Consider the following 20,212-nt stretch of genomic DNA (forward strand, 5'->3'; position numbering starts at 1 on the left):
AAAAAACAGTGGGTGGAAAATATCTTCACGGAGGCAAATGTAACGGACAAGATAAGGGCGGGGTCTGGGCCCACCAAGTTTTTCAACACTGTCCAAAAAGACAAACAGACATTCACGTTCTTAATTCAAATAGTCTCTCCACTAGTTTAGTATTTTAAAGACGGTCAGAGTCTGTTTTTTCAACTAATCATGACAAGTAAAGGAAAATTCATGGTAGCTTCAAATCTTGAGAGCTCGTGTGATTTCCCAGCAAGTGTCGTCCGTTTCATGACCGGAACCCAAATTCCGGCTACCGCTGTTTGCTAAAATCACTAGAAACCATTCGTTCTCCAATGAAGACGGATACATTAGCTGATCATCCTGAACCACCAATAATTTTACATTGCTTCTTTTATTCATTCATTTTACCGCCATATATTAGCTACTATTATAACCAAATATATATAATAACAGATTGCTTTGTTACCTCTGGGAGGTCACAGAATTCATCAGGAGATATTTGAAGTATAGCTGATGCAGACTGACCAGTACACCACGCGTATAGTTTGGTTTCCTCGTCTGCAAGTGTTATCGTTATGTGGAATGTTCTCACTACTTCTGTGTTACTGTTGCAGCTTACTCGGCAGAAACTACAATGCAGGTTCGCTCCATAAGATGATGATGATTCTTCATCTATGAAATGGCCGCAAAGGCTATGAGCTAGTCTAGTGTTGATGTTATGGCATTGGTCGATCTCATCCAGCTTAACCCGACAAATCTGTCCAATAAAGAAAAATAAACGAATTATCCAGACGTGCAAAGGAAACGCCACATAAAGCTCTGTGAATCATTTAGAGAGCAAGACGAACATTTATTGCAGGTTTTCTCTGTTTTGATATTTGGGAGAGAGTGGAGATCAGGTGAATACAAGAAGAGGTCAGAAATGCAGGCAAGCAGCTAAGGTTTACGAATGTAGCTTTCTCGTCTTTCTCATGCCATAACATCTCAATGCTGCTCAACCCAAAAACAAGAACTCCATTAATGTTTAAGCTAAAGCAATAAACCAATACCTACTGTTACTTATTGATAAGTATTCAGTTCATGTTTGAGCTAAATCAGTTTCCCAATAGCGATGGATCCGTAGTATATCTATCAGTTTCAAAGCAAGAGAAACGGCTTACCAGTTCTCTTTTGTGATTTTGCAGGATAACCCAGACACGTACACGACATGACCAAGCCCTAACCTTCCCAACGACCTGGAAACCATATATTATATATGGTTCAAATTTCTGTTAAACAGAATGTTAAAGCCTTCAAATTTCTGTTCAGATGTCGTTTCGAGATTCATGAAACACGCTTATACCAGTAATTGGTAAAATGGAGCTTAGCCCATATTGCTCCAGTTGTGTCCTCGATCTTCAAAGAAAAGACCACTCCTGTGGCGTTTGGATCACATGAAATGTCTGTTACAACCCCATAAAGACTGATGCCAGTCGTTTTGTCACGAATGTCCGTTATCATCGTCTGCAGAACTTCAACCAAGGAGAGGAATATTAGCAGATGCAGCTAAGACATAGATTTTCAAATAATAGCCAGAGCAGGCTTTACGTATAATCTCCTAGGCTTACAAGGCTGTAAATTTCCAACAGAGATGATATTGTGCGCCATATAAAAGCAAAACTGTAAGACTTATGAATGCATTTTGGTGCTATGATAAGAAAAACCAATAAATGGTATGCATATGAATAGGATCTGTAGCGATATGAACCTAGATTCAGTGTGAACCTATTAACACGGAAGTGATGAAGAACCTCCCTATTGCCTGATTTCTAAACACGGAATTGATTAAGAACCTATGAACCTAGATTCAGTGTGAACTTTACAAATATCAATTACCATAACCATCAATTAACATCATGCTTGAATAAATGGTATCTTAACTTCTACTCACCCGAAAAGGATAATTACTGAAGTCTACAGACCCATCGGCATCACGAGGCAATGTCACCTGTGAAACTCCGACTGAACCAAGCAGTTTAGATCCTTGACACTGATGTTGTGACAACGCTACACAAACCTGAAGAAAAAAAAAACAAATCAATGCAAAAATCTGAACAGAAAAAGGAAGCAACATAAAAAAAACTTCATTTACCCGTTCCTCTTGTAAGGTTGATGGCACTAGATAGAGATGTGTTGCGCTACCGTATTCAAGGCAGAACTCATAATTTCCTTCCATTGCACTCTCTTCGAGACTAGAAATATAAGGCCTCTCAATCCCAAGCACACTTCCCACACTGAAAATGAATCTATAAGAAGGGGTTGGTCGAAAAATTTAAAGGTAGAAGCACCCAGCCAGGAGCTTACCTCAGAAGGTTTGCCACAATGACTTGCTCTCCCCACAAGATAAATTTTAACCTATCGCCATCACCATCTACAAGTGAAATTTGCCTTCTACGTGCAGTACTAAACGTGAGTTCAGATTCCAGAGGACCTATAGATTCAATTCTGCTCTCAAACAAAGAGGGGAACATGAAATATTACTTTAGAAGTTAAGTCATGGTAACCACTCAATTTCTCAAAACATATACTTTTGTTATGGGGTACTTTACGCATATTTCTACAATTTTACTATAAAATCACAACACTTGGAGTTATACTAGGCATTACTTCCAAAAGGTTTTGATCTGATAAAAATAATCACTGTATTAGTATTTGAAGTTTCTTGAATGTGTTTGCAACTAGGAATGTGAATAGTAAGTTACTTTTACCAAGATTGGTAGTAAGATTGTTTACCCACATATTCTCTTACCTAGCATACAGAGAGTAAGAAGCTCCATCGTTGAAAGCATCAAGAGAAACAGATGAGAAAGTATCGGAACAAAATTGAGCTGCTATGAGGATTGCATCATCATCTTGGTCCTGTGGTATTTGAAAGTCAGGTAAAGACTAAACCACTCTTTTTCATATAAACTTCGCATGAAAACTGAGATGTGTTAGGACTAACTACAAGCAAATTCAATACTGCAGTTCTAATTTCTCTTTCAAAAGATTGTCAGAAACCAAACCTCATCTAGCAATACGACAAGATACTCAGTTGGAAGTAACCGTGGAGTGCCAAATCCTTCTCTCGCGGTACGAAGGTAGCATCCAGTGATCAAAACTTCTCTGCCTTTCCGAAGAATCCCATTTGGTGTTTCCACCAACTCATAATACCTAGACAAGAGACATTAGATCCTTAAGAAACTCTATACAGACATCATAAACTTATGACAAGCAGTCAAACTCATCTCAATCCGAGATGATGATAATTCACCTCTACCGAATAAGCATACCTCCGATGTAGATAGAGATCAATGGTGTTGGAGCTCCAAAAGTCCCCTAGTGTAAGCATGAATATGTTTGTACCTGAAATAGAATTTATGTTTTAAATGGATAACCACCAACTTGGCATCGTACGGCAGGGGAAATGAATGTGCTGCCAGAATTTGTAAGATACCAGGAAGAACATCGGCATTGATAATAACAGCTTCCAAAACGCTGTTCATGGACAAAAAGTTCTTCTCATAAATGGAGTCAATTGTAACGGTATTAGCGAGTCTTCTTCTTCTGTGACCCTTCTTCAACTGATCTATAAGTTCCGGCTTCTTCTTTGACATTCCTGGTTTGTTTTGCTCATGCCATGCCTACAACAAAAACATTCAGAGAAACATCCAGAATCGACTACAGAATGTAAATTAACAAATTCAAAGCTATATCTCATATAATAATAACACATTGATCAATCTCATTGGCCAAGAGAATTCCCAAAAACAAACTGAAAGAAACGTTACAATGTTACTCATCAAATCAAAGCATCCCACATACTATAACTTCCCCACCGATAAAAACATTTCAAAATCGAAGTATGAGAGAGATTAGCAGCACCTGAGAGAGATCGGACAAGAGAATCGCGGCAGTGACACCGCTAGAATAAGCAGTACAGGTTTTCAGAATACGCGAGGCGACCCAGCCCCAACCCGGACCACTAGCCTCAGTCATGGCTTCGCCGGGACCCCTCTTACTCTCTTCCTTCTCATCTTCGTCGTCTTCCGGTGAAATCACAGTTCTGGCGTAGTCCAGGAAAGCCAGAAATGGATCTTCTACTTCTTCCTGGTCACCAATTTCAATGAGCGATGCTCCGTTTGTATCCCCCATCAGAGCTCGGATACCAATTCAAAACCCTAGATTTGACGTTACTGAAATTGCCGGGGTTTATCAGGAGGAATTCAGGGCATTTGTGCTTTCGCGGGGAATTTTTAAAAGAATTAAAATCAATTCGGTGCTCAATTAATAACGCGCCGGCAAATTCCTCAATTAAGATATGCGTTAATCTAATTGATTTTCCTTTTTCATCAAAAGGCCCTAACTTTCAGGTCTTTACACATTCCCCACTATATTTATCTTGTGATCAATTGTTTTCATTCTCCCGTATAAATGTAAATTTTGAAACAAAAATCAAAGGATAACAGAGTAAAATAGTGTTGGCTCTGTTTCTACATCACCCATTTGGGGTTTCAAAGTCACAGTCCAAACTTCTTAGGCCTGAGATATCTTACGCCAAACTTCTTATGCGATTCGTTTTGAAGATGTAACTGGTCCATACTTCAAAGGATAACAGAGTTAAAATAGTGTTGGCTCTGTTTTCCGAACCAGTTTCGACAACCACCACTATCACCTGGTTTTCTCTTATTACCTGCAATAGTTCATCTTTAACAGAAAATATAGGGAGATACTGTCGTTGCTCCCTCACAGCTTCTCCTTTCTTCATATTGTGTACAAATTTAGCCTCACCTTTAAAATCTAGAAGCCCGAATTGGAACAGGAGAAGATGCAGCGATATCCCATGGAGAAGCAGAAGACATAGTTGAACGTTCTGCTCGGCGAGACAACGACTCTGGTGAGAAAATTTTATCACCGCCGGTGAGGTTATGGGACTCGCTTTCCAAATCTTTTATAGTGAGAATGAGAATCTCCCAAAACCTTTCTAAAATTATAACAATTGCTAATTCTTTAAATTATACATCGACCCTTCATCTTTACACCGCCTCAATAAATATCCCTCTTATTTTTTCAAGCACCATTTATTCTTCCTCTAGTGAATCTCTCTAACCTCTTAGAATCAAGATTAACGTCCAGCTTCAAAGGATCCAACGACAGCTTCGAGCGTAAAAATACATCGAGGTTAAACCCGCTCCCAGTTTCAATGTCCTCGCGTCCCGCAGAGCTCTCGGGTTGCTGATTGGATTGGCTATCTTTGGTTCTATTCATGTTTCTAAGAGTAGTAGTTAATCTGTTGTTGTCATTGTTCTGACCAAAGTTCAAGAGCCTTTTAACGGTGTCTAAAGCCGGGTCAATAATATCCAAGAATCCTGTGACCCACGAAGCATCATCAACAACCTCTGTGCGCTGTTTTGCAATGAAGTAAAGATTAATATATAAACTCTACAAGAAGAACCTGCTATAATATCAAGAATGTGTACAAGAGCTTACTTGTTGAAAATAGAGGTTACGGATTTCTTCAGCACGTTCGGTGTCTCCTTGATCTTCCTCAAGTTGTGCCCATGTCATCCATGTAACGTAGCTTTGTGAGTTAATGTTCAATGAAGATCTGAATAATCTTCTTGCTGCTGATAAGTTTCCTGCTCTCTGCTCGAGAACTCCCCACGCCTGTAGAGACAAAGAATTTGTTTCAGCATCCTCCAATAATATGCTAATGATTTAGCAAACTTGCCAGCTAATTTATGATTCAAATGTTTTTGGCTAGCAAGTCTTATTCCCTCGTTTTTACAATGTTTATGTTCATTCGCTGAGAGGACAGCGAGAAGAATTTATTAGTTATACCTGTAGACAGCGAGAAGCACTTTCGGTATTTGCATCAATGGAGAGAGCTCTTTGGTAAAGTTCTCTAGCTGTTGTTGTGTTTCCTTCTTTCCATTCCATCCAACCCCAAGCCTAAACCGGAATACACTTTCACCAATCATTTCCCCTTTCATACACGATTGTAAAGACTCTTGAATTCGCTAGCCAGATAGAACTGGGTAAAACTAAAGTCTGCTAAGTGTTAATTTACAAGATAAACCAATAAAACGGGCGTAAAGAACTATTAGCAAAATCTAAAGCTCAAACTTTAAGGAAAACGTATAAACAAAACCTATTTGAGCAGATCAATCATGTAAAGAGCAACCAAACTGAATCTTGTATACTTACAATCCAAACAGGTTGATGTCTAGGATCGAGCTCTGATGCTCTCCTTAGTAAAGCCCGGGCAAGATTAGCAGATGAATGTTTGTACTCCAGTAAGCCAAGGGACTGAAGGAGAACAGGGTCTCTAGGATTTAGCGCATGACCTATCTTCAGGAGCTTTCTTCCACGCTCAACATTACCTACTCCAGCTTCAAACACCCCCCATACGTGCCACGCAAATCTATTCTTGGGGCTTGCCTGGACAGCTTTCTGTGAAAAAATAAAATACGCTTTCATATGTAGCTCGATCGCTTAACAGGCAGTAAGTCATTCCTGGGATGAATATACAGCCTCCACTGCTTTGACCTCATTGTGAATGACAAATATAAAAAAGGATGTAGCAGTTAGTAGTTACCTCAAAAAGCTTTCTAGCAGCTGGGTATCTTTCCTGCTGTATTTCCAACTGTGCCCATGCCTGTTCATAAATTGAACATTTAGTAAGAAAAGGGAAGCTCATTCATAACTACAAGCAGCCTTTTAGAAACTAAATTATGTGACTGATGAGGAAAATACAGGGGGGGCCAGAATGTGGTTCCATGAAAATGGCAGTAGCTCCAGTAGCATTCTCTTTTTACACAATTATCTAAGAGGATTAATCACAGGATGCAGCTTTATGGAATGGCATTGTCCTAGTTGGCTAGTTCTCATCGTAAACATGCTGATGATACAAAACACTTACCAACCAACTGGCACAACTCCTTGAATTGCATATAGTCGCCTGCTTGAACAGGTACCTTGCCTGTTCATACCGGCCAGCTTTGGCCTCCAACAAGGCAAGTGTTTGGTAGATATACTCGTTTCTGCCACAAAACTTGAGGCCTTTGGCTAGAAGATTCCTTGCTTTACTTATATTTCCTTGTTTTATCTCCAGGTTTGCCCATCCATGCCAGGCTGCTACATGCTTCTTGTCAGCCACCGTGGCTGCATCAAACAACTCCCTGGCTCTTCTTACATTTCCCAACCTGTTTTCCAGGACAGCCCAACACTGTTTCAAAGTAGACAGGTACAAGATATGCATGAGAAACAAAAAGTTGGCTTCAAGTGTTTCCTTCAAAACTCATGTCAAAATCAAATTAAAAGCCAAGCAGCACCTGCCAAATGTATGAATTCTCTCCTTGTGTAGATTGACACCCTTTTTCATACAGGATTCGAGCTTCAGCTAACTTGGATTGTTTGCTTAGTATCTTCCCCAATGCCACGTACGGTCTCCCATCCTCCGGCCAGTAAGCTATGCACTTAAAACCCAACAACACAGGATTAGATTCAGTACCATGTTCAACTTGCTACATCTATCTCTCTTTTTCAAAGTCTAGCGATCATTCATCAAGAAGCTAACTATCAACGAATCATTAGAAACCTGAGAGCCATTCTCTAATTTCATACTATACTACACATTGATTGTTGGAACAATCAGAATTGCATAATCATACACTGAATGATCACGACCAAACAGCAGAAGACAGCGATGTTACTTACCTTCTCTAGAATCTTCTCGGCGTCTTTGTATCTGAAATTTCTCGCCAAAACCTTTGCTTTGTACAGAGACAAGTCCAAATTCACCGCAAGCGGTCTCTCTTGAGCTCTTGCAGCAGCAGCGGCTGAAGATGACGACGACGATTCCGATCTCTCCGGCTCAAATATCGGCATCTTCTTAGCTATATTACTCAGACCAGCATCGATCCTCGCTGGATACTTTTTTCCCTCTTCCTCACTAGATTCCTTATCGGAATTCTCCAACAACGGCCGTCGAACTACTAATACTCCCTCCTCCGTGTTAGATTCCTCTCCCTCGCCATTGGCAGATTCCTTTTGCGGCGAAAATACACCTGAAGAAGACCTGTCGACGACTGCATACAGATACGTGTTCTTAGATGAGAAAGTAGGATGACTGAGAAACGATTGACCGGAGATTCCATGAGTTCCGATGTGGATTTTCGTCGGTGACTTACAGAGATTCTCAGGAATTTGAGGAGTGAGAAACGATAGCGAGAATGAAGAAGTATTGGCCGGAGAAGGAGATGAAGACGAAGAATTCGGCACGAAGAAGAAGTGCATTGTTTAAAAAAGCTTTAACTGATAAAACCGTTTGTGAGCTTTTTCATGGAGGAGAGACGGAGAAGCTAGGCGGGCTCGGGGAAGAAGAATGATGGTCATGAAAAGTACGATGTTACCCTTATATTAATCTCAGCTTTTATGTATATTGTAATGTTACGTTAAGGGTGATTTGGTAATACATCGGAGAATACGACTGTGCAATAACCGGCCACGTTGCTAAAGTTTTTGGATGGCTTAGCTGAATTGGATTTCAGTGACACGTGGTAATATCTTATTGGTTTGATGCTCTGAGGGAGATTCTTAGCCAAAAAATCAGTAGAACTCTGGTATGGATAGGTGCATGATTAAGTTCGTAGTCATCCAATCACAAGAGGTTGGAAATAAATTTTTCTTTTTCTTCAATTTTAGTTTAGCTATAATTTTTCTATTGTTATAGTTGGAAAATAGTAAGAAAATTTCCACCAGAAGACTGCATATAACGATGAAAAAACATGACAAATATGGTACTATTGAACTATATTAGATAACTTTTTGCGTTTAGGACCAGAAAAAAAACACCATGCTTTGGTGGCTTGGTGCAAAGCCTTTGCGTATCAAAGGAAGCTAAGGCTTCCAGAGCTATAAAAGTTGTCAAAAACCAGCTATGTGATATTCAACAAAACGGAATGCAAATGGATCATGTATAGTACAATGCGTGGATTATGCAAATTAATGATTGATACGTACGTATCAATCTGGACCGAAATAAAACTTCTTTTTTTTTTTACGACCGAACATAACTTACGTATCTAATATGTTTGATATGCAAAGCAGCCCAAACAAGACCGTATATAAAATATACACAGTTATTTCTAGCAAAACTTGTGGCCTTAGCTTGGCAGCCCCGGAAAAATATGTAAGTATTATCGGAAAAGAATTGTTACGTTACTCGAAGCCGACCGTATGTATTTCTTATGAAAATCTGTCGGAAAACATAAACGTTGACTTGTGATTTAAATACGGTCTACATGATTCTGTACACAAAAAATGATCTAGATGATAACATAAGAAAAAACAAAAACAAGGACGAATAAGAAGAAATGTAAATATATATAAATGATAAATTTTGATAAGAACGTTAACCTATTCTTTGTATTTAATATCTGTCAATCCAGTTACAATGAATTAAAACCTTAACCTGATAAGACTGGAATTACAATTCTCCATTTTTATCACACAAGAACAGAGCACACAAGGCCTAATTCTCCTCACAACAACAATGATCACGCATGATAAATCTCTATCCTTCATTTCTATCTCTATTTAAACTCGATCTTTATTCTTCTCTTTAGCTCTTCACTCGTGCCTAATTCCCTCTCACATGTGCTCTTATCACATTTATTACAGGACGACTATGGTCAATTTATTTTACAAACTTTTATTATGGATTCCAAATTTCATTAAAAGTCACAGTATACCAATATGTTTTTACATTTTTATTGTATTCCTATGCATAAGTCAAATAAGGATGATATTCTCGTAGACACTTATAGTAGAGGCTAGAGCAAATAATGAAAATGATAGTGGGGATTTTGCATTGAATGTGGCTACCAAATCCAAAGTAGTTGAGAAGCTCTAAATGTAGAACAAAGTACGATATATATTCTTAAATGTAATTACACATCCTCACCGATCCCACTGTGTTTCCTCATAGTTTTATCGAACTAGTAATTGTTTGTATTTTCTCTGCACGTTCTTATTATACAAAAGTCCTTAGTTCATCAATTCAATTGGTTAGAAAACACATTAGAGTATATATTATATATGAGAGAGTGTCGCTATAACTTATACGCTGTATTGTCAGTACGTAAACTAGGTGAACATGGAATTAAATCAAGGATGACAGGTTATGATAGGAATAGGAGATTAATATTAAAAGAGACAATTGGTATCACTCATTAATTGCTTCGTAGAAAATTTGAGCATGAGAGATTGACATGAGAACATGCGGAGAAACGCGGTGTGAAAAAGAGCTTGAAGCTCTCTCAACCATATCTCATAAATGTTCGTTGTACTTGCTATATATAGTGTTATTGGCTTAGTCAATTGAGCTATAACAATTGTATAGTGAATAACACGATACTCCAACACTTACTAAAAGATATGGGGAAAGTATCGTTTGGGTTTTTGGGTTTGATGCTTGTAGTGGTGGTGATTGGGGTTGTGGAGTGTAGGAGATTTGAGAAGGAGACGTTAGGAGGTGGTGGTGGTGGTGGACTTGGCGGTGGCTTTGGTGGTGGGAAAGGTTTTGGGGGAGGAATTGGTGCCGGGGGAGGTTTTGGTGGTGGTGCAGGAGGAGGTGCCGGTGGTGGTTTAGGAGGAGGCGCCGGTGGAGGAGGAGGTATTGGTGGTGGTGCAGGAGGAGGTGCCGGTGGTGGTTTAGGAGGAGGTGCTGGTGGAGGACTCGGAGGAGGTCATGGTGGAGGTATTGGTGGTGGTGCTGGAGGAGGTGCTGGTGGAGGACTAGGAGGAGGCCACGGTGGGGGTATTGGTGGTGGTGCCGGAGGAGGTTCTGGTGGAGGACTTGGAGGAGGTATTGGTGGTGGTGCCGGTGGTGGTGCCGGAGGAGGTGGAGGACTTGGAGGAGGTCATGGTGGAGGTATTGGTGGTGGTGCTGGAGGAGGTGCTGGTGGAGGACTGGGAGGAGGCCACGGTGGGGGTATTGGTGGTGGTGCCGGAGGAGGTTCTGGTGGAGGACTTGGAGGAGGTATTGGTGGTGGCGCAGGAGGAGGTGCCGGTGGAGGTATGCATGACCAAAATCTAACTGTAACCATATAAAATGGTTTATAACTATAACCTTTAACCACAAAAAAAAATTAGTTACGTTTAAAAAATATATACTACCGTAAGTGTATCAAAACCGTACAGTTAAGTAGTTAACCGTATAGTTAAAATCTTAAAAATATAATCGTAAATGTGCAGTTACTAGATCTAAATTCAGTCCACTAATCTTTTTCCATAAATCAAATCATAAATAGTTTATATAATTATTATTTTTATTCTTACAATTGTATTTTAATGTTCACCATATCTTTTCTTTAGTGTTGTTTTTGTTTGAAACATGTATTGTTAATAACTCAATCACTATAATTATAACCATTAATTTAATTATTTATTGGTTTATTTAAGAAAACTAAATAGTTGATTTACTATAGATATTTTAAGCACATTAATACATATCGTTAATAATTCAATCATTATAATCACGTAAAATAAATATTATTTGAAATATCATTATTTATTTATTTATTATAAAGGTTAAAAATATAATATTTTCTACTTCATATATTAATTTTATCATAACTATCAAATAACTGTAACCATATTAACTGTATATATAGTTTTTAAAGTTATAATTAAAGAAAATTATAACTATAATAGGTTGTTAATAAACAAAAATCGTAATAACCGTAAATGTGGTTATGTCTAGGTGGAGGTGCTGGTGGGGGCGGTGGTCTTGGAGGAGGACATGGTGGCGGTTTTGGGGGTGGTGCCGGTGGTGGATTAGGTGGCGGTGCCGGCGGAGGTACCGGAGGAGGATTTGGTGGGGGTGCTGGCGGTGGTGCTGGTGGGGGTGCCGGGGGAGGATTCGGCGGTGGTGCTGGTGGAGGTGCCGGGGGAGGATTTGGCGGTGGTGCAGGAGGAGGTGCTGGTGGAGGAGCTGGCGGAGGATTTGGTGGTGGTGCAGGCGGAGGTCACGGTGGAGGTGTTGGTGGTGGATTTGGTGGAGGTTCTGGAGGAGGATTTGGTGGAGGTGCTGGTGGAGGAGCCGGCGGAGGTGCTGGTGGAGGATTTGGTGGTGGTGGTGGTGCAGGTGGTGGATTTGGCGGTGGATTTTAAATTCTAGTAATTGTTCATACAAAATCTATTCTTGGCTTGAACTAAGCTAGTGCAAGTTACTTATGTACCAAGTCATATGAAAAGAAAAGTATATCAAATTTATATATCCTTAATTTTGCATTAGTATGTCTGAAACCCCATAATTTTTTTAATCAGTTCCCAATATTTCACTTTCGTCTTGCTAAACTTATTCGGGAAAATATTTTAAATTTATAGGATTTAAATTTAGGTTACATATATTATTAAGATGGAAACAATCTTATATAATGTTTGCAAACAACATAAGAGTTTCCAATCACTCTAAGAACATTTTAGAGTAGAAGTACACAAAAAAAAAAGAGAGAAAACTATTTCGTATAGTATACCGTCGAAGAAAGGATGAAGTACTCTTCTTTCTTCATATGTTTTTTTTCCAAGCCACACCAAAACGCGAAATGTCAAAAGCCAAACGCGACAGCATAAGGAACTCTAAAACTTTTCCTGAAGCCAAACAGGGAGCCAAGAAGTGCCATCAATAAAATCAATGGACAAGAAAGACTCAACTTCTTGTTTGGTAAGATCTTTGGCCCAGTCAGATCTCTTTTGCCTCTCAGCTCCTGGTCCATGACATTTATACTCCCCATGGTATAGATTCCTGATTGATCAAACCTCAAGAGCATTAGTTTATCTATTAATAAGTCGTCTAAATTAGGTTCAAAAAGTTAATTAATAGAGGACTAACTGGGTCGAGCCATGGTAACTCCAGTTTGTCCAACCATCAGGCACAACGGTCTTGGACAAGTAAGTCTTGGCAAAGATGACTCGAGAATAAGGTCCTTTGGCTCGGCCCAAGTAAACCTCATCAATTCCGTACACTTTGCCTCTTATGAACACGTAACCCGTTTTTTCCTCTGCGCTTTCCCTATGGTGTGCTGTGATTGACCCATACGGTTTCACCCTCTTGTCTGATATCACAAATATCTCACAATTCTGTAACAATATTTGGGATTAGTTTTCTTTGATGCTATGGTTTAGATAATGTGTATAAAGAGGAAAAACGTACGTTGAAAATGGAAGTTGCGCGACCGAAGATGAAGTCTATGGAGCCTTGGATGTAACACTCATGGTAGTAATGTCTACCTTTGTTATCAAACAAAGTGTTGTGTAAGCTGTAGAACGCACAATGGTAAAACGCTACTTTGTCAGCAGCCACAAACGCTGCCACCGATTGGTTCTCAGATGTGAATGCCATTCCGACAGGTGCATCATTCTATATGTGCATCACACCAAGTCATTAGTTGACGTAATTAAAAGGAAAACAAATTTGAATATCTACAATTGTTATACGTACTCGGATGCTGATACCAAAAGCGACAAAGTGATTAGCCTCGACTTTGAAAGTAGCTGAAGCAACATTGTCGACCGAACTTTGCGAAGATTCGATCACCGTTTTTCCTTTTCCATTACCCCTCATGAATATGAACGGCTTGTTCTCCGGAATGTGCACTCTCTCCCTATATAAATCAACAAATTCAAAATCATAAATGTACTATATATTTAGGTAAAGCCATAATTGTATAAGCAATATATAATCGAAACTTGTCTTCAATGACAAGAGCTAGTAATTAGTTTACTAAAACATAGTAATGTATATAGATTACGGCTTTGTTATATATATAGCATGGTTTAGGCATATCGATACTTTTAAAATTTAAATGGTTAAACCTCTTAAAAGTATACGTACTTGTAGATTCCTTTACGGACATGGACAATAATCCAATTAGAGTTACCAACAGGGACAGCATCGATGGCTTTCTGAACCGAAGTGTAGTCTCCTTTGCCTTCGATATCTACAATTATCGATCTATTTGTCGCGATTTTTTCAGTCAAAAGTGGGGCGTCGAATTTCGTCTTTTGCATTGCTGATGCGTCCGAACCCCATATGGACATTACAACTAGGGTTAGGACAAGGATCATTCTTGTTCGATGACCCATTATTTTTTTTATTTTTTCTTGGGGTTTCTACTTTTCTTTTGGAATGGGGTTATGAGAAAGAGATTATATTGGTGAAGGGAGAGGTTTAATTTAAGAAAACAGGTTTTTAAATTTAGGGTGCTTTGTTGTGTTTGTTTAGTTTTGGGAGGTAAGGGATTTTGGAGGAAGAAATGGTTTTTACTTGGAATGTTTTGTTTTTTATTTTTAGACATTTATTAAGGATTAATGGACGATAAATACTTTGAAGTATATTTCTATCTTTGGTAACTAATTACAAAAACAAATTGTGAATGTTGTGTAAATGATACACTGTATAAGCCGCTTATTCATTAATCAACGGTAATCAAAGAAGTACCTTAGTCGGGGGCCATTAGAATCTCGTGAAGCCCAATCCACCAATAGAACGTCAATTATTGTCATAATTAATTTCTTATACCCTACAAAAACATTACTGAAAATCAAAATCTTGATTAAAAAAATTCAATGGATTTATGCATTCTCCATAATATACGATAAAAGTTGTCTCAAAACTTCAATTTGGGAGTGATATATCATCTTATATGATTCAATCTGTATATGGTTCACAACTTCTTCTCTCATGTTTTTTCTTTTTATTGGTTCACAACTTCACATTCGATGTACGTATTACTAGTTTTCAACGTATTAATGTAATTAAGTTAGCAAAATATTTATTGTGTTTAGCTGTAATAAGGGTAGGACCAATATATTCGTTTATAGAAAGGCTATATTTTGTCCTTAACGAATCCACAAACCTCAAACTTGACGAGGAACATAGGAAAAGAAACCTATAACTTTGATCAGTTTGATGCTACTTTATTAGTATCCAACAAAAAAAAAAAAACTATGCTTGTGGAAGTTTACCAGTTACCACTACACTCTACACTCTAGTTGACATTAAATTAAATTAAAGTAATTTTTCGTATTATAGTTAAATTACTGCTGCATATATTTTCACAAGAAAGCTTTACGTTTTCTTACCAACAAAAAAAAGCTTTACGTTTACTAATATCACCACATTTATTACTCTTAACGGAGACTCTAGCTCCTCAACTTGTGGACCTTTGTATGTTATTGCGGATCTAAAAGAACACAGAGAATTAAGAGAAAGCAATAGAGAGAGTTTTAGGATGACGAAGGGAAATAGTGAAGTCACAGTGTTGATTCCACATTTGGAAAACAGCTAGGGACATTAATTTCACCGCAAATTCGTATTAATGACTTCCACCAATATTACTCACTGGAGTCTCTAGAATCTCTACTCGTCTTTTTCTACTAACCCTACACCTTTGGGTCATTGGGTGTATATATTTCTTCTGTTGGACTCTGTTTTCTCAATATATTGATAACTATATTCCAATTATTTATATCTTATAGCCTATAGACTATAGATAATGCTTATCTGATTTTTTATTTTATTTTCTGAAATATGAACCCTCCATTGACGATTGTAACAATGAATGTTTTTTTTTGGGTCTAGCTAGGCCAATTTCTTTTTGCTATTTTCTCACGTTTTAGGCCAATGATTGATGATAAAAAAAAATATATATATATATATATATATTCACGTTTCACTTAAATTTTAGAATATTTTTTCTTTTCTACTTCTTTTAATTCAATTTAACCAAGCATTCACATCATCATATATATATATATATATATATATATATGTATGTTGTTGAAATATTTAATCAAGCATTATTAGTTTATGATAAATTAAAATGCAGAAAATTGAAATGTTATTTTATAGTATAAGAACAGTAATTAAAAGAGAAGGCTAAAAAATCCAAAATTTGATAATACATTAATAGACATCATGTGGATAGATAATATATGTGTGTAGTATATGGATGCAAACGTGAAAATCAACCTAACTGTTTCACATTATCCATGCATGTTGCTTTTACCCATTCTCTGTCTTGTCTTCTCCATCAACTGTTACCTATAACCATTTATTGAACCAAACCGGTCCACCGGTTCGCTACTTTTATGTAAGCAAATGCGTGATTTCAATTCCCATGTACCGCAACTATACTGAAACAAAACAAAACACGAATTTTTTTTGGCTATTTCTCTACAATATAATTGAAAACATATACTTTATCCAACATCATATTAATACAGATATATTCGGTTCAGAAACTGTTAACCAACTTTAACCGGAAATATAGTAGTCTTTAAATTAGTATTGGTTGACTTTTTAATAACTAATGTCACATCTCTTTAGCAAAATTTTATAAATAACGCATATAACATTAGCCACATTAGTAAACCTAGCAATCTGGTTTCGTTTCGTATAATGAGTCGAGAGGATGACTAAACTCAACCCAAAAAAATCAATAACCTATCGGTTAAAACTAGGTGGGATCTCAAACCAATTTCATGTTTTAAAAATTCTTTTCGGTTGGGATTATTAATGTCACGAATTCACGGGGACTTTCTTCAGCTTCCTATTTATACATACACTTCCAATTGCAAATACACAAGTCATCTTCTCTCTCTTTTTTTAGTGTGTGCAAAGTCATCTTCTCTTTTAATATTTACCTAAAATTCCAAACAAAAGAGAAAGTTATGAAACCAAAGAGCAAAGTTGCAGAATCTACAGCTGCATCATGTTTTCTCGTCATGAGCTTGTTATGCAGCTGCATTATTGGTGACCAAATGGAGACTAATAATGAAGGCTTGTCTTACAGTTACTACGAGAAAACTTGTCCCAAAGTCGAAGAGATAGTGAGATCTTCACTTTCATCAATGTTTATACTTGATCCTACTTCTCCTGCAGCCTTGCTAAGGCTTATGTTTCATGACTGCCAAGTTCAGGTTCTCTACCTATAGCCAAATCCATCTCTCATTCTCTCTCTCTATAAGAAAATTCTCAATTTTTGTTTCCAACTCAATATAGGGTTAATTTGGTTTGAAAAGTGTTTATATATTTCGGGATTCGAATTTATACATTTTGTGAATAAACATATCCATTAATTAGATATGATTACTCCGTCAATACATACGACAAATTGGACGTTCCGCGTTCGTACATGTTATGTGGTACGTTTTTTCTAACATGAGCTTTCGTTTTTTTTTTTTTAATAAATAAACAAAAGCTTGAGACGTTTTATATATAATTTAAAATTTTTGGTAACTACGTAATTTCTCTTGCACGTGATCGATAAATTTAGAAGACAACAAGATGCGGAAATTTTTAATATTAAGAAAGTAAACAACATGCGGAAAATTTGCGAAGACCACTTTAATTAGTTAAAAAATGTTACGCCCCATTGTAGAATATATATATATATATATATGTATGTATGACGAATGAAGTAATTTTGTTTCATTTATCAGCGCCCATCATGTCATTTACAACATGGGATATAATGGTTTTGTGACTAAATTCATAGGCATGTTTTTTTATATAATAATGTTGTTATTTAACTTAAATTTATAGGCATTTGCCAAAATAAAATTATAAGCTAAATAGCAACATTATTATTTTGTTTTATTTGGTTTGATAAATATAGCAAAACTAATTTCATTATTCTGACACGTATGAAAAACAGATATAATGGTCGAGGATATATTGGAGATGATCACATGTTGTTAATCTGAGTTATACAATTTATGGATGAAAATAATAGATTAGACTAGGCACTTGACCAAAAAAAAAAAAAAAGAGAGACTAAGCACATGCATGAAAATATTCACTGTTTTTTCTGATATAGATAAGTCACAAAATTTCGTTTCCATACTCTTTGAAAGAGATGGAGAAAAACTCGAATTTGTTCTTCGTATTTATTCCATCTCATCATCATCATTAATTGTTGGGAACATGTTACATGTAACAGGGATGTGACGCATCAATCCTACTCGAGCCAATTAGAGACCAACAGTTCACCGAGCTTGATTCAGCCAAGAACTTCGGAATCAGAAAGAGGGACCTGGTTGGCTCTATCAAAACCTCACTAGAGCTTGAGTGTCCCAAGCAAGTCTCATGCTCTGACGTCATCATCCTCGCCGCCAGAGACGCCGTGGCTCTCACGGGAGGCCCACTCATCTCCGTGCCATTAGGACGAAAAGACTCCCTCTCCACTCCAAGCAAACACGTGGCAGACTCTGAGCTTCCTCCCTCCACTGCTGACGTTGACACTACCTTAAGCCTATTCGCTAACAAAGGCATGACCATCGAAGAGTCCGTGGCCATCATGGGTATATAAACATTATTTATATCTTATATCTTATGCATATTTAATTCATAGAATAAGATTTCTTCGATCTCTTGTAGGTGCACATACGATAGGAGTCACACATTGCAACAACGTATTATCGCGTTTCGATAACGCAAACGCGACAAGCGAGAACATGGATCCACGTTTTCAAACGTTCTTGCGTGTTGCTTGTCCAGAGTTTTCTCCAACTTCTCAAGCTGCGGAAGCCACATTTGTCCCCAACGATCAAACTTCGGTGATCTTCGATACAGCTTATTACGATGATGCCATCGCGGGACGTGGCAATCTTAGGATTGACTCGGAGATTGGAGCTGATCCACGTACACGTCCATTTGTGGAAGCGTTTGCAGCTGATCAAGACCGTTTCTTCAACGCCTTCTCTTCCGCGTTTGTAAAATTGTCGTCTTACAAAGTGTTAACCGGGAATGAAGGAGTAATTAGAAGCGTGTGTGACAAGGTTGATTGATGTATATTTATAATTATCAAATGTTAAAAATATTAAAAAATATAATTAGTATAAAATTAAAATAGCTTGAAGCATAGTAACCGGACATAGTAAAACCGGGTTACAAAAGAATTAACCATAAACAATTTACCGTTCTCAAACACTCCTTGCCCAAAATTCATTGGAGAATCAATTTTCACCCCATCGATCAGAATCATTCGAAATGATTAATATCATTGACGCACTACGATGGTGGACCTTACGTCCTTGCCACAGTATAACAAATTTTGATTTTAACAAATGGTTTAATGTCTTTTAATGAAATGCTACTTTTTGTTCCCCAGCAAAAAAAAACAAATGTAATATGCAAATCTGATTTTATACAAAGAAGGCCCAATTTTTATATTTGCTTAAAAGACGCTACAACAGTTCAAAGCCGGTAACATTGAATTCAATCCTCTTGCTGCCTAATATATAGTGCTTCACTGGTTCGTTGTGTTTTCTGTAAGTCCATCTTACCGTCTTAATTTTTTTTAAAGCCTCAGATGTATGTCAATAATGCTGTAATTTTTTTCTTTTAAAACTACAGGATTTTTTCTTCTTGTTTAAGTTGTAGTGTTGAAGTTTTAGTTATATGAAAACTAGACATTATCGACAGAAACTTCAAAAACAAAAACACAAAAGATAAGTTTTAAAAATAAAATTATCAAGAATGAATAAAATAATATATACGATTTTTTTTAATAACTAATATAAGACATTTTATTTACTTAAAAAAATATTATAAATATTATATTTACCACTTATATTTTATTTTAAAATATATACATACAAAAACTTACAGCTACAACTAATTCATTTATACCAAAAACTCTACAACAACAAAAGCTACGACAACAGTCAGCACTAAAAAACTACAGCTACAACCCAACCAATCACCTAAATAGTTGTTTATCTTCTTGGATCAATTCTGATCATAACAATTTATAGTTTACATATATTTCTGAATTATTTATAAAACAAGAAATTTTCTAAAAAAAAAAAAAAAAAAAGGAACCAAATATTCGAATTTAAAATAATCGAGAATATCGCATAGTGATCAATATGAATATATGAAATTGACTTGTATAATATGTAGGATTACAACTGATTATATACAGAAACGAAGAGTAATTATGCTGAGTAATGAGTGGAAGAATTACAAGGATACGACTCAATTAGAGGAAGCTGAATAAGCAATTCGTATATGTCAAACACAAATATGGATCATCTATACCGTTGCTTGACTTCATTTGATATGCTAGTTTTGGAATTATATTATGTAACACACAGTTCATAAGTTTTGCAGGTAAATAAA

General features: G+C 37.1%; 4 protein-coding genes and 1 pseudogene across 9 annotated transcripts; 2 read left to right on the forward strand and 3 right to left on the reverse strand.

Annotated features, from left to right (window-relative positions):
- Position 1: 1 nt before the first annotated feature.
- AT3G17030 (Nucleic acid-binding proteins superfamily) lies at positions 2-4,289 on the reverse strand. Its single transcript, NM_112579.6, has 13 exons — positions 3,904-4,289; positions 3,476-3,662; positions 3,312-3,384; positions 3,045-3,192; positions 2,789-2,898; positions 2,344-2,484; positions 2,132-2,273; positions 1,931-2,056; positions 1,343-1,503; positions 1,161-1,235; positions 849-990; positions 467-757; positions 2-360 (listed from the first exon to the last, which is right to left on the reverse strand). The coding sequence occupies exons 1-13, from the start codon at positions 4,171-4,173 to the stop codon at positions 220-222; spliced, it is 2,007 nt and encodes a 668-aa protein (NP_188328.5). The 5' UTR covers positions 4,174-4,289; the 3' UTR covers positions 2-219.
- An 87-nt stretch (positions 4,290-4,376) lies between these two features.
- HCF107 (high chlorophyll fluorescent 107) lies at positions 4,377-8,491 on the reverse strand. Of its 4 annotated transcripts, none has more exons than NM_001202985.2 (9): positions 8,211-8,401; positions 7,738-8,108; positions 7,353-7,496; positions 6,941-7,246; positions 6,617-6,676; positions 6,226-6,471; positions 5,860-5,970; positions 5,509-5,685; positions 4,977-5,424 (listed from the first exon to the last, which is right to left on the reverse strand). In NM_001202985.2, exons 1-9 carry the CDS (start codon positions 8,314-8,316, stop codon positions 5,089-5,091), a joined length of 1,857 nt encoding a protein of 618 aa, NP_001189914.1. In that variant the 5' UTR covers positions 8,317-8,401; the 3' UTR covers positions 4,977-5,088. The 4 variants fall into 4 exon arrangements, with proteins under 4 accessions (NP_001327904.1, NP_001189914.1, NP_001327903.1 ...); NM_001338272.1 differs by having other exon boundaries at positions 5,860-6,069; NM_112580.5 differs by having other exon boundaries at positions 7,738-8,491.
- Positions 8,492-10,458: 1,967 nt separating this feature from the next.
- Positions 10,459-12,303, forward strand: AT3G17050 (annotated as a pseudogene; the record flags this gene model as incomplete). The annotated part of the gene is made up of 1 exon: positions 10,459-12,303.
- Positions 12,304-12,382: 79 nt separating this feature from the next.
- AT3G17060 (Pectin lyase-like superfamily protein) lies at positions 12,383-14,209 on the reverse strand. Its single transcript, NM_112582.2, has 5 exons — positions 13,919-14,209; positions 13,526-13,688; positions 13,238-13,444; positions 12,917-13,164; positions 12,383-12,829 (listed from the first exon to the last, which is right to left on the reverse strand). Exons 1-5 carry the CDS (start codon positions 14,167-14,169, stop codon positions 12,664-12,666), a joined length of 1,035 nt encoding a protein of 344 aa, NP_188331.1. The 5' UTR covers positions 14,170-14,209; the 3' UTR covers positions 12,383-12,663.
- A 2,333-nt stretch (positions 14,210-16,542) lies between these two features.
- Positions 16,543-19,064, forward strand: AT3G17070 (Peroxidase family protein). Of its 2 annotated transcripts, none has more exons than NM_001338273.1 (3): positions 16,543-17,232; positions 18,030-18,390; positions 18,467-19,064. In NM_001338273.1, exons 1-3 carry the CDS (start codon positions 17,173-17,175, stop codon positions 18,874-18,876), a joined length of 831 nt encoding a protein of 276 aa, NP_001327606.1. In that variant the 5' UTR covers positions 16,543-17,172; the 3' UTR covers positions 18,877-19,064. The 2 variants fall into 2 exon arrangements, with proteins under 2 accessions (NP_001327606.1, NP_566565.1); NM_112583.2 differs by having other exon boundaries at positions 16,543-17,007.
- The last annotated feature ends 1,148 nt before the right edge of the window (positions 19,065-20,212 follow it).

The sequence above is a fragment of the Arabidopsis thaliana genome, chromosome 3, assembly GCF_000001735.4.
Source record: "Arabidopsis thaliana chromosome 3, partial sequence".
NCBI classification, from domain to species: domain Eukaryota; kingdom Viridiplantae; phylum Streptophyta; class Magnoliopsida; order Brassicales; family Brassicaceae; genus Arabidopsis; species Arabidopsis thaliana.

Coding starts and splice junctions, on each gene's coding strand:
- AT3G17030 (NM_112579.6), bottom strand. CDS start 4,173: ATGGGGGATACAAACGGAGCATCGCTCATTGAAATTGGTGACCAGGAA. Junction 3,193..3,311: donor GATCTCTATCTACATCGGAG/GTATGCTTATTC, acceptor TCTCTTGTCTAG/GTATTATGAGTTGGTGGAAA. Junction 2,057..2,131: donor CAACCTTACAAGAGGAACGG/GTAAATGAAGTT, acceptor TTTTTTCTTCAG/GTTTGTGTAGCGTTGTCACA.
- HCF107 (NM_112580.5), bottom strand. CDS start 8,316: ATGCACTTCTTCTTCGTGCCGAATTCTTCGTCTTCATCTCCTTCTCCG. Junction 7,247..7,352: donor AGAATTCATACATTTGGCAG/GTGCTGCTTGGC, acceptor ACTTTGAAACAG/TGTTGGGCTGTCCTGGAAAA. Junction 5,971..6,225: donor GACATCAACCTGTTTGGATT/GTAAGTATACAA, acceptor ATTCCGGTTTAG/GCTTGGGGTTGGATGGAATG.
- AT3G17060 (NM_112582.2), bottom strand. CDS start 14,169: ATGGGTCATCGAACAAGAATGATCCTTGTCCTAACCCTAGTTGTAATG. Junction 13,689..13,918: donor GTCCGTAAAGGAATCTACAA/GTACGTATACTT, acceptor TGATTTATATAG/GGAGAGAGTGCACATTCCGG. Junction 13,165..13,237: donor GCGCAACTTCCATTTTCAAC/GTACGTTTTTCC, acceptor ATATTGTTACAG/AATTGTGAGATATTTGTGAT.
- AT3G17070 (NM_112583.2), top strand. CDS start 16,759: ATGAAACCAAAGAGCAAAGTTGCAGAATCTACAGCTGCATCATGTTTT. Junction 17,008..18,029: donor TTCATGACTGCCAAGTTCAG/GTTCTCTACCTA, acceptor TACATGTAACAG/GGATGTGACGCATCAATCCT. Junction 18,391..18,466: donor AGAGTCCGTGGCCATCATGG/GTATATAAACAT, acceptor GATCTCTTGTAG/GTGCACATACGATAGGAGTC.